This window comes from Tupaia chinensis, unplaced genomic scaffold, assembly GCF_000334495.1.
Source record: "Tupaia chinensis unplaced genomic scaffold, TupChi_1.0 Scaffold000494_1, whole genome shotgun sequence".
Lineage (NCBI taxonomy): Eukaryota > Metazoa > Chordata > Mammalia > Scandentia > Tupaiidae > Tupaia > Tupaia belangeri.
In genome coordinates this window covers 5,365,316-5,379,096 of record NW_006160006.1, presented here as the reverse complement: position 1 = coordinate 5,379,096, position 13,781 = coordinate 5,365,316, and the positions used below count along the sequence as shown (strand labels likewise).

Below are 13,781 nucleotides of genomic sequence, written 5' to 3'. Positions count from 1 at the left end.
ACACACACACACACACACACACACACACACACACACACAGAGATGGATGTGATTTGTGAAACAGTGCACATTAAACTGAGTGAAATCTTTTCAGATTACAAATTTTTGGCCAAGCTAAATTCTAATATTTGTATTTAAGGAGGTGAACTTACAATCAGCATAAAAATACTATACTGTTAACTAACATTTAAGGCATGTAAAATGACATTCGGAGACGTATCACTTTCAGCTTTCTATAAAGTGTCTGAAATTCTACAACTTGTGCCCACTGTGGTAAACTTCTCAGCCAAGAGGCAAACGTAAAGCCTCACTAGAACGGAAATAAAGGCGGGTCTCAGAAATACGGGATTCACGGGCTTGAGGCAATCGGTGATTACATCTGACAGAAAAGTGGAAACAGTTTTGAAAAAGTAGTACATTTTGTTAAGCAAACGCATAAGCATGTGCTCACAGTTTGAATTAATTTCTTATAGAAATAAAAGTATTTATTTTGGTTGAAAAATATCATTTATACTCATTATTAGTCTAATCTTTTTAAAATGGAGATAAATATCAAATTTGGAAGCTTTTATCGATCATATTTTCATAATTTTCTTATGAAATAATTACACACACTGCTGGGCTGGGTTTCCATGGCTGTTCTGTCCCCTCTGGTCACCATTATACCGTTACTATATCCGTACACACAGTATTAATTTATTTAATTTTTAGTAGAATGCATGAAAACAATCCACAGAGCAGCAGAGAAAGAGGGAAGGAGAGGGATGTGGGAAAGCACCCCTATGGCACATGGTTATGCTGCAATCCCTTGTACATCTCTCCCCTTATAGGACTTTGGGCACACACACACACACACACACACACACACACACACACCTGGAGTGTTTTTCAAGCTGCTGGGTCAGGACTCAGACTGTGCAGTCAGTGGGCTATGTGGGGTCTAGCTGCCTCAAGCCTTGCACCACCAGCTGGTACCATGCGTTTTTGTTGTTGTTGTTTTCAAGAATTATTTTATTTCACTTTTATTTCTTTATTTGTTTTCTTTCTTTCTTCATTTTAATTTGACCAGAGAGGGGCAGAGTGAGAGATTGAGAGAGAAAGTGTGAAAGCAAGGTGCTAGGCTTAGGAATCAAACTGCAGTCGGTGATGTGGGAATCCTGCACCCTTATCGACCATGCACCTGCTGGCCCCATGATTATTTTTAATTGTGATACTGTTCCAATAATTACAGCATTACACAAAATAATTGACATGTCTATAACTCTAAGTCAGATATATGCTTGAATCTATTTTTAAAAATCTTGCTCAGTCTAGAAAACTGTGAAGTACTCTGATGATAGTTGTACAAAAAAGAAAAGATTTCAAAAATTAACCCAAAGACACTTTTTAATATGTCTCAAAATTATCTACAAAATGCACTAAGTGCTGTTTTCTCAAGTACACAGCCTATGTCCAGTAAACCACAAAGAAAAACATCATTGATTGATGGAAAGTAATTATCAAGTACATATCTCCAAAACTAACATAAAATTATTTAAATACCTTATAAACGTAGCCCTTTTACTGGCTTTTGACAGAATATGGAAGATTCACTGCTGAGTGAAGCAAGCCAGGCTATGAAGGAGAGGCACTGTCGGCCTCTACTTAATACATACAGAATGTCCACACTCCATAGCTGAAACTGAATGACTAGGGGATACAGAAACATAGAAAATGATTATAAATACCGTGTACAGTGTGGGAAGAGGGTGGGTGAAGTGGAGAATCTGAGGGGGGACATGGGAGAGAAAGGAGGGGTGGGAATTTGTGGAACAGAGAGATGTGTTTTTGTCTGTTGAGGATGATGTGTATAGTATCGCCAACCGGATAGATAAGAAATGTGTACATGTTGGAATATTCACTTTGCAAGCTAAGTGACATATGTGATTGAATGTATAAAAGAAATTGAAATAAAATATATTTAAAAATGGGGGGGGGACCAGCAGTTGGGGTAATGGCTATGTCGCTGGACTCCCATGTAGTCAACCATGGTTCAAGTTCGGGACACAGTGGCTTAAACTCATGCCGGGCACGTGTGCATGTGTGCCCAAGATCCTGAGAGGAGAATGGAGGAGAAGGCATTGCGGCATGGCCATGGCCCATGGGAGTGATTTCTCACTTTCTGTCTCTCTGTCTCTCTGTCTTTCTGGCGAGCACATGTGCTCTATAGCAAAAATCTCTCAAAAAAAAAAAAGACAAAAACAGTTTATGAATAGTTTATATTTCCAAAACTAACATTAAAAGATTTAAATACATTATAAACAGCTTATAATAAATCTCCATGATTTTAACTAATCTGAAAGCTTCCTGTACTTCTGAGGGTGGCCTGAAGAATTTTATTATATTATCGTCATGCGGTAAAGATTATTATAAACTAATAAGGTTCACTTCATGGTGGTTATCGAAAAAGTCAAAATATGAAGGAGATCTGCTGCTCATATTTTTGGTTCATTTACATATCACAGATTCAGCAGCGCCAGTGGTATTTCACGCAATGTGTTAGAAGAATCTGTCCCATCCAGGTGAAAGAACTCCTCCATTTCTCCCAGCAATTAGCCATCAGAGGCAGCTCTGTGGTCCTTGATCCCTAACTCCCTAGGTGTTTCTTCTGTTACAATGATAAAATAAAATCAAAGTTTAAAATGCTCAGAGAAATGGTTTTGATCTCAAGAGGGAAGACAGGATAAAGAAATGTTGTCTAAGACATGTAAATGCTAGCTTTGGTAAGGATTGAATCATGGAGATTCAAATGAGAACTAGCCAAGTGATAAAAGGCAAGGTTTTAGTTGTACCAGAACCTTTTTTTTTTTTTAAGAAAAATTTTTGTTGTAGAGTATGTGCACTTGCTGGAGAAAGAGAAAGAGAGAGAGAGAGAGAGAGAAAGAGAGAGAGCAAGAACTCACCCTTCGGGGGAGAGCCACAGCTCAATCACTTCTCCTCCATTCTCCTCTCAGGATTTAGGGCACGCCCAGTCACTCAAGGTGAAATTCAACCAACCTGAGTCCAGGACACAAACCACATTTGGCCATGTGGCAGTCCAGCGCCACAACCATTACACCATCTACTGGACCCACCAGAACCTTTTTAGTAAAACCAGATTTTAAGGCCCACACAAAAGATTTAAGGCCCACAAACACCAAGTGGGGGTGGCAGGGAACAGGTGGAGTCAACTCTTTGACATGGAGAACAAAACTGACCTGGCTACATTCCAGAATTACTAGGTTTATGGTCAGACTTGCTCTCACTGGGAACAGTGACTCTCGCTCCTGGAAAGCTGTAACTGGGGAAGAAATTCCTCTAGGATGGATCATGAAGGCCATTTGGGGCACTTCTTCCCAGGAGTAATGAGGGCTCATAGACATTTCTGTCCTGTGCATTTAACTAAGGCACAATAGCTGTTCTATTTGAAGACCTAGCCAGACACACACTTCCCAAATTTCATGAGTAGCAGAGGAGAAATTTTAAGGATCGCAATAACAAATGGTACTCAGTGCCATGCGCTGAGCAAGGACTGAATTATGGACACTCAGAGGAGGGCTGTCCCAGGGATGAAAGGCAAGGGTGCCCCATTGGGCACTGACGACTGGACTTATTTCTAAGTGAGGAAGACAGACACCTGAAGGAGCTGGTCGTTGCACCATGTTCCATGGTGCCAGAGGTCACTACATTTGAGTCCATCAGTAGCTTCCTCAGGTTTGTCACCCATTTCCATCTGTATTTTATTACATACCTCAATAAGGCAATGGTTTCTGTAATTGTTTTTACCCCGATTTAATCAGGGTTTATTATGTAAAGTATGGTCAGTGGAGACATCCTATCTTTCTTTGGTCTAACTGTATTCTCTTGAAAGCATTTCAATATGTTGTGTGAACTTTCTGACTACATATCAGTATTGATGCAGCCGGCGAGAAGTGATAAATATTTTCAATGGTAACAGGTTTCCACAAGTATATTCTGATCTAACCAAATAAAAACATTAAATCAATACTTAGAGAAAAGATACTTATTAAAACTAATACTATCCAACAAATCTAATAAACGTCAAGCAAAACAGTCACCATAGAAACAAATAAATGTGTACCTTCTCTCCATAATATGTTAGCTACTGCAGCATGTCAAAAAGAAAAAGAAAGACAAATGAGTAAAGAGAGCTTTAAGTGCATCGTCGTGTGAGTGAGTATCGAGGCGGTCGAAGACTCCAGAGCAGAACCCGTACAGGGAAGCAGTGCTGGGAGTGCCGCGGGAGCCTTGGATGGACAAAGCAGCACGTGCCGTCAAATGGGCAGAACAATGCACAGTGTGCATCAGCCACCAATGCTCTGTGCGTTTCTTCAAAGAGCCAACTTTTCTTCGGAATAAAGATTTTGTTAGTAAAGAGCTTTTTATGCTTCATTGAAAAGAACAGAATATTTAAGTGAATTTTACTGAAATACATTCTCTTAGGAAAAAGCATTGGTAGTTAAAACTATTTATTTAGTTGACAGTTTAGTTATAAGATACTAATAGAGAAAGCGATGCCTTTTAAAACGTGCAATAATCACAGCATGTCATATTCTTATATTTTACGAAATATTTCTGAACAAGAAACACTCTTGTAAATACGGCATCTTGAACACAGAGAGTAGCCTATTTTCAAGTAGCATATGTTTTCACTGTTCTAAACCAGACAGAATGAAAATATATCTAGATGTATCTTGCTTAGTTTAGCACAGATTGAATTGTTTCTAGACAATAATAGGCTTATCCAATATGATAAAGAGACTAACTCAATTAAGACTTAAAATATGAAGATAGAAATAAAGAAAAATTACCAATTGAAAATATTCTCAAGGAAATGCTTGTCGCTTTAACAACTCAAAATTACTCAGACTCTATGTACTTTCAAAGCCAAACAAGTCAATGAGAATGAAGTATAAATAGAAAATTTCACACATATCTCATTATTCCTTAAGTAGTTTTGTTACCAGCCAACTAAGTCCAGCTGCTGCTTCTCATGGGCAATGAGACAAGAAGCAGAGGTTGGAGAAGAAGGGAGTTGATTTCTCTCACTGGTTACAGGGAGGCTGTCGGCAAGCACCAAGCCACCGTCTCGGAAAGCTCAGCGTGTGCCCAGAGGTTCAGGAAGGAGATACGAGCAGGTGCGAATCCGTCCCCACTTCAGTCAGCCAGAGTCCAGAGCCTTCCCCTGAGTGAGGATCCTGACTCCTTCAGGCCCCCAGTCCTGGTTTCTCATCATCAGACCATCCCTCGCACAGCTCTCCCCAGGACTGAGCACTCGGCCAGGCGGCTCTCGGTAGGGGCCTTCCTCAACTTCAAGATGGCTGCCATCTTGTTAAACTTCAAACTGGCCTGCTTCGTTTTGACAATATTAAAGTATTATTTCTTGTTTTCTGCCTGAACCTGCGTGTGCATGTAGCCGCACCAAGAATGGAGCCTAGCACTCCTGACTTGAGAACTGAGGCTCAAGTTATGCAGTTTTCAGAACCTGCTACATTTCTTTTAGGAATAAATTGTTAAAACTACGCATTATTTTTTTTGGAGGGTGAAGATTTTTATTAAGTTTTTAGTAATACTTATCTGAACACGCACACATGACGTATGCAGTCCTTTATCACGTGACGAGGTAGCGTTCTTGTCGCCTATTTGGGACAATCATGAGAAACAGCAAACATTTGCTCACGTGATAAACAAGTTCTGGGGCTCCTGGGCACCGTGTGGGTGGTGACGGAAACACTAACCTGACTTTGGGAATCATGGCACATAGTATACATACAAGGGGTCTTCAAGAAGTTCACAGAAAATGCATGTCATTAAAACAAAAAAGCTATGCATGGATTTTTTAAAAAAAGTTTGCACCAAAATAAACTCATACTTTAATTCCATTTTCCATGAATATTTGAAGTCCCTTGTATATCAAATCACATTTTACCCCTTGGCAACAAACGCAATCTTTGTTTGTTAATTAAATATTTTAAAATAATTAAAGTGCAGATTTTATTTTCAAGGGGCCGTAGCCCTGGGAGTGGAGAGAAACAAGGAAAAAAACAAATTCCAACCATGTGAAAAGTGAGGAAACAGAGCAAATGTCAGTTCTGTCGAGTGTAGATGGGACAGAATGGTCACATCTGAGGAGCTGAGGTGGGGCAGCTGAAGACTGGCTTTCCTGGATGAAGCTCACATGAGGGGATGTCACCCCAGCTGGCAAGAGGGCAGTGGCTACAGAAGGTTGGGAGATCATTCTACACACAGGAAAAGCATGTTCGCAGTGCACCTGCCAGAAACATCAGAGCGTGTTCAGAGAATGTCAAGTACTTTGGTACATTTGGAAAGCAAAACTGATAGAAATTAAAGCTGGAGGATCTGTCCAGGTTAAAACCAGTAAGTCTTTTACACAATGCAAGAGAAATTAGAATTTCCTCCGCAGGCTCGGGAATGGTTGTGCCATGATCAGACTGGCCATATTTCTCTGGCTTATAGAAAAAAGATGCCCAGGTATGTTTCCTCATGTCCCCATCTATTCGCTTAGGGGACACAGACCATGGACACGTGTGTAGCACATGTCAGACACTGTGTTCAGCGCTGCGTACACAGGTCAGAACACACCCCCCAATATGTGCTAATAGAGCTCATATTTCAGTTGGAGAGACAAACATATTTGAGGGACCATGAGTTGGCGTAATGGCTGTGTCACAGGACTCCCATGTAGTGGACCATGGTTCGAGTCCTCGGTGGCTTAAACTCACACTGGGCACATGTGTGTGCATGCCCAAGATCCTGAGAGGAGGGTGGAGGAGAAGGGATTGCAACGTGGTCATCTCACTTGGGGGATCATTTCTCACTTTCTGTTTCTCTGTCTCTCTGGCAAGCATACACGCCCTATAGCAAAAACCTATCAAAAAAAAATTTGATCATGACACAAAATTCAAAATTTAAATTGAGTGTGTTGTGTAAGAGAGGAATACAATAATGTGAATGCTTTTAATGGGTGGGTTGGACTTCATCAGTGAATCTGGGAGAAATGTTATGATAATGTTTCGGGTGAAGCCTGGAAGATAAGAATAAGCACTGTTGGGATTGGATTTCTGGATACAGAAAAAAGCATACACCAAATCCTTGTAGGCTATTAAAGCATTGCTATTTAAAGGACTAAACACGTTAGAATTATAACAGAGACATCTTTAAGACTGACATTCATTTGTGAATAAATATCAAAAAATACAGGCCTTACAACACTAATATCAGATAAAAAATCAAGGCACCACAAATTGAACTTAAAATTGTATAAGCTAAAAGCATAGCATTAAAATAAAAAATAACTTTTAGGACTGGATGTGAAACTGACAAATCCTCGGTCACAGTCAACTTCTTCACCATATCAGTCTTGGTATTTGAAAATAAAGGGGGAAAAAAGACAAAGTCTCAACAATAAAATTCATCAAGATGGAATTACTCATCTATACTGAATGTCTTACTCTACCTACAGAAAATGTTCCCAAGTTTTATGGGAGGTTTCAAAGAGCAACTACAATGTAAACTGCAAAATAGAAATAGTTTGTCTATGTGTGGATATATTCCAATAAACAGAGATTGTTTAGGCATGGCCAGAAAATAGAGTAATTGTACAAACCTGCAAGTTTTTAAACCTATGAAATTTGTCAATAAATTGAACAATTTAAAAGTCAAAGATAATAACAATTTATATAAAATATAACAAAAAGTGATTTTTGTTGTTTAGGTTTTTGCCATCGGGTGTGTGTACTCACCAAAGAGAGAGACAGAGAGGGAAAGTAAGAAAACACACCCCAGGGGGGTGCCCAGACCACAATCCTTTCTTCTCCATTCTCCTTTCAGGAGTTTGATTACACACACACACACACACACACACACACACACACACCCAGTGTGAGTTTCAAGCCACCGGGTCAAGGACTCAAACAGGAGTCAGCTCTGTGGGAGTCCAGTGCCTTAACTACCATACCAACCTGCTGTCCTACCCCAACCCCAAAAAAGTGATCATTCAACACATGGACCCTAAGGGTTTTAGCGAAAAGATAATGTAAAGATTTATCTGATGCTCCAGTGAGCAAAGCAGATGACAGAGAGACAGAATGAGAAAAAGAAGGAAGAAGAAGAGAAGGCAGGAAGGGAAAGGAAGAGGAAGTGGAGTGGGGAATGCTGACTATAGGTATGACATTTTTAAATTCAGGTAGAAATATCTGCTGAGAAATTCTATAATCTGGATTTTTTAAATGGGTTATTATCTGTTGAAAATAATGTGTACCCTATTCTCAACTGGATTGGTGAGAAACGTATACATGTTGGAATATTCACTTTGCAAGTTAAATGACATATGTGATTGAATGTATAAAAGAAATTGAAATTAAAAATTTTAAAAATTCAAAGAATTACAAATTTACAAACTGAGCAGAGAGAAGAAATCTGAGTAAAAATAACCCTTAAAACTTTGTCTTCTGAAATAATCTGAGGTTCTGAAGTTTTTATCATCAATATTTTTTAAAGTTTCTTCATGAGTGAGAGAAAGAGATGAAGATAAAGACAGAGACAGAAAGACAAGTACCCTCTATGGGGTCTCACAACATGGTTTTCTCCCCCAGCCTTGCAGGCAGCCAGGATCACGGGCAGACAAGAGCACGCCTGGCGTGTAGAGGTGGACCCGGGAACTGCACCCTGCACTCCTTATGGCTTCCAGCACTGCACAGCGTTGTACTCATGTGGCACCATTGCAGCTGGGCCTATTAGGAGTGCTCATTCATTTCCAAGAATTGTATAATTCCAATTGTATTCGATAATGATAGAATACAGGTTAAGATGGAAACTGTCTGAATGTGGACAACAAAATCAATGCATTATACATGGCTGTGATGGGATTAAGAGGGTAAAACTTAATCCAGCATTGGTGTTGACAGTGGGGTCTTTGGGAGATTAGAATTAAGGGTGGGGGTGGGGCCCCCACGACAGACTCCCTGTGTGTCTACAAAGAGAGGGAGTGAAACCAGAACAGAGATGCAGGGACACAGATGCATTTACTCTTTCTCCATCACATCACTCGTCAGAAGGGAGACGCACACCAGATGCAGCCCTGGACTTGGACTTCCAAACTGTAGACTGGATAAACTTCTATTTTTATAAATACCCCAATTTCAAGTATTTTCTGTCACAAAAACTAGCCAAAACAGAAACATTCCTATTCATTTTGTAAAGTGAGCCAAACTGAAGCCAGTAACTGATACAGTAGGAGACCAAAATGGATTACAGGACGGCATTACTCAAGATCAAAACTGTAAATAAAATGCGAGTGAAATGCAGAAGGATATTAGAAGTATGATCATAGGAATACTCTGCAATGAAAGAATAATTTGGCAGAAATTTAGGTAAGAAATCGATTAATTTAACATTACATTAGGATGTCAAAAGAGAACCATCAGTAAATTTAAATAACCAAAACTGTTACCTAATAAAGTGAACTGCATGTCATTAAGTGTCACATAAACATTTTTGGTGAACTAGCAAACAGGAATAGACACATATTCAAATTTAAAACATTGGCAAACACCAGAATAATAAATGGAGACTCAAATTAGTGGATTGAAATTATTTTTTAAAATTAACTTGTAATGACTAAACAATTAATTAAGCCAAAAAAACAAATATAAATGGTATAAATTCTTTAAATTAAAATATAAATCAAAATTTGAAATTAAAATGAGTCACAGAAGATTAAAATGAAAGTATAAGTAAAGTTAGTAAGATAGGTGGATAGGTTCCAAGGTATAAGATAAATACCCACATTCTATATTCTTGTGTAAGAATTAGATGAAGCATTTTAGAATTTTATTCACCATGGTCTAAAAGCAAATATATTGATGAGTTATGAAAATGTAGCAAGAACAGCAAATTAAATATAACATCTACTAAAAACTGCTACATGGAAAACTAAATTATTCCTAGGTCCAAAATTTTACCCATGTAAAATTTATTCTGAAATTACTTAACTTAGAAATTGTATGCATTATGATTTTCTGTTTGGAAATCAAGCCATCTTATTGTGCAAAGTTAGAATGTCCATTAAATTGAATTCTATTGAGTTGGAGTTCAATAATCCTTGTACAATATAATAATCAAGTCTATGTCTTCTCATTATTTTTCTGGTTTGCATATAAATGTGTACATACATGGGAATGTTGCTAATACACTATATAAATACTCAGTATTCAGTGTAGTTTGCCATCCTGTTTATTCATTTGTTATGTCTAATCTAGTCTTCAAATACACAATTCTAATCACTGTTCTAACATATAGATTTCTGCCTTTAAAAAATATCACTCCTATTTCCTTGGGCCAGCCTGTGGTGTGGTGGCTAAGTCAGCTAGATCCCACATGGCCAACTGTGCAGCATGAGTCCTGGATTTCGTGGCTTAAAAAACACCAGGTGCTCATGCATGTGTGCCCAAAATCCTGAGAGGAGAATGGAGCAGAAAGGATTGTGGCATGGCCATTCCCTTCCAGGGTCCTTTCTTACTTTCTCTTACTCTCTGTCTCTCTTGCATGCATGATTGCACATGCCCTATAGCAAATTAAAAACATATATATTATTTCCATTTCTTAATTCAATCCAAACCCATTACCTTGATGAGGGGCTACTGTACATACAGTAATGGGAGCTCAATGAATATTGTTGACTTTGTCACTTGCGTAGACATGTGTGTTATGTCTGTGTGTACATGTGCATGCAAGTGTGTTCTGTGATGGCATGCTTGCATTAGTATATTCCTGCAAGAAGTGCAGGAATCTACAGTTTTCACAGGTGTTGCCAGGTCAATGCTCAAAGCATCATTTTCAGCCTTCTGAAATCACTCATTGCACACCCTCAAGGTGGACTACTGTGCATGTGTACATGTGCAGATTACAAGGGTGAATGCGTATGTATGTATGTATATATACGCATGTGTACATGTGCACAGATTACAAGGGTGAATGTGTATGTATGTATGTATATATACACATATGACGACACCTCGAAAAGCTGGCAGAAAAACTGAATTACACGACAAGTTTATTTTGGTGCAAAAAATTTGGAAACTGGTATATAGTTTTTTATACTATGCACTTTGATAAAATCTTGCAAAGACCCCTATAGCTTTCTATTTCAGTCTACATTCTAATAAAATTTAAATTAGTTTGATTATTAGCAATATGGAGTATGATAGTGAATATTTAAAGAAAACTTTCTTCTGCTATGTCCTGAACTCAGTGTTTCTTTAGAGTATTGCTCTTTCTATTTCTGTAATGTGTAACAGCTGCTAATATATTAGAATGGCTTTGCCTTACCATTTAAAAGTATTCTTCAGGTCATATAAACAGCCTCCCATGATTGGTGAAGATTTGACTTTGCCATTCTGCCACGTATTTACTGAGATCTATCTGTCATCTATCTCTCTCCATATGTGTGTATGTGTGTGTGTGTGTGTGTGTGTGTGTGCACGCGCACGCATGTGTATCTGTCTATATTATTGATAAAGATAAGTTCTTGCAGTTCTTCCCACAGCACATAAGGGCCTCCAAGGTGTACCTTGGGTTCTCTCAAGCTCCCATTTCAAATATCAAGTCTTTTAAAGTCACCTTTGTTCATATAATAAATGTAAAAGAAATAGCCTTCTCAGAATTCTCCACCAAGATTCTCCCCAAGTCATCCTCTAAGACCCAGCTTAGTTTGTACGCTATCATTACCTGTCAGGAAACGAGAATTGGGATTAAATAACTTGTTCTTCAAATACAGAATCCTATGAAATACCTAACTCACTCCTTAATATACCATAAAAATTATCTGTTCTAGTATCTTTTATTCATAATTGGACAATAAAAACCTCCAAGTTATAGACCCTATAATTCAATGCATACTCACTACATAATAGAAATGTGAAATGCTTTCTGAAGATAACACGCACCTTCTAATAAAACTGTGGTTCAGTGGAACAGATGCCAGACAGTAGTAACTGAATCCTTTATTAATGCTTTTTAATAAATTGTCTTATTTTATGTCTTAGACGCTTACAATTATGCTCAAAGTGATGGGTCTCATATTAAGTATGCTCTCTCTGAGGAAGTGCACTTGAAAAGCTGGATGCTACCATACAAGCCAAAGCAATAAGACCATTCAGCACACAGAGTGGTGCACTCAACGGCTATTTTCCTTGGTTGCTCATGTGTGAAACTAAATACGGGTTTTCCGTGTGCTGGTTCTTCTTGTCTGAGAGTTTAAGGCCTTACTCTGCAGAACATGTTTTGATAAAGTGCACTTAGGGAGGAGAAACATTTAAGCTAGATGTTTATTGATGGCGTCCCTTTTGGATTTAAGAAATTGACTTAACTTCAGCAGGCAAATGAAAAAGGGCAGCCTTAAAAGAAAACATAGATAAAAGTGTAATGTATCTGGGAGAAAAGTGTGTGGCTAGTGTCGCAGTGGCTGAGATTTCCTTGGATGTGCATACGGAGAAGGAATGAGGCATTTAAAGCACTATTTTCAGGCTAGCTCTGTCAAGTACACTGCCTGCCACATGCCGAATTCGAGGCCACTTGTAAATGACCCTACGGCTCCTTTAGAACTGACTGAAGGTGGCTCCTCCTGTGCCGTTCAGAGCCGCAATCCAGTGTCCAATGCTACCCCTTAGGGTCACCGTGCTCGGCTGGCCACGGGCGTGCAATCAGGAAACTGGCTCTAATTCCTGTAATCTGCTGAAATGGGAAGACCACATTGCTTTTGGGGTCATTAGAATCAAGAAATTAGGCTAGAAGGGATAACTGGTGGTGTGAGGGTAAGGTAGATGCTTTCGGGGCAAATCCACATGGGAAGGTTTCCAGTTCAAGTCCAGAGAGCTCCCTGAGTATGCTGAGCACACACTTGCCCGGGACCCAGGGCTGACTGAAGATGAGACACAGAGACCAGCAGTGAGACCCTGTGGGGGACATGCTCGCTCACTCTCTCTCTCTCTCTCTCTCACACACACACACTCACACTCATGGAAGAAGTAAATAAATCAAATTTAAAAAATAATGCTGGAACACAGAGCAGCAAGAACAGGAATCGACAGGATGTACAATGAGAGGTCCCAGGTGGCGGTGCCAAGGACGGTGACTGCGGCCGTGCCAAGGAAGGCTCAAGACCGCGAGGGGAAGAGGCACTGCAGCCCACGGAGCCGGACGCCATATGAGGATGCACCCTGGGCTCTGAGCTCCGTGTGGATCTGTCCGCGAGTCGCTGACTTGTTACCAGTTCACAGTTCACACCAGGCCCAGCCTGGCCGGCCTGCTGGCAGCCCACTGGACTGCAGTGCTGGAAGCCACTGGCCTGTTTAACCTGAAGAACACCAGGTCGGCATGCATGTGTGTGCCCGGGGCCTGCGGGGCGGGGGGCTGGGGACAGGGGTTCACAGTGTGGCAAGCCCTGTCAGGGATGCAGCTCTCCTGCTCTCACGCGTGTTCTGTGCATGCACACACACTGTGCACTATGAGTTAACATAAATGAAACTTTAAACAAGCCTTTCATTAGACCTAAGTGAAAGCTCACATCAGTTTTTAAATAACCTAATACTTAATCAAATGGAACGAATCTATTCCTGCCAAACAACGGAGTCTGACTGAGACCAAGACGAGGCAACAATGACTGCAACGTCTAAAACTTAGAGCTGCACACAGACCGGATAAAGCGGCGTCCGCCTTCCCTC

The 13,781-nt window shown here is 39.8% G+C and overlaps 1 protein-coding gene across 1 annotated transcript in view; it reads right to left on the bottom strand.

Moving 5' to 3' along the window:
- The window catches only part of FSTL5 (follistatin like 5), a 570,868-nt gene that overhangs the window by 31,988 nt on the left and 525,099 nt on the right, over positions 1 to 13,781 (bottom strand). The window contains exon 11 of the mRNA XM_006156498.2: positions 4,121 to 4,144. Coding sequence (XP_006156560.1) covers positions 4,121 to 4,144 — 24 coding nt within the window. The remainder of the gene's footprint in view (positions 1 to 4,120; positions 4,145 to 13,781) is intronic.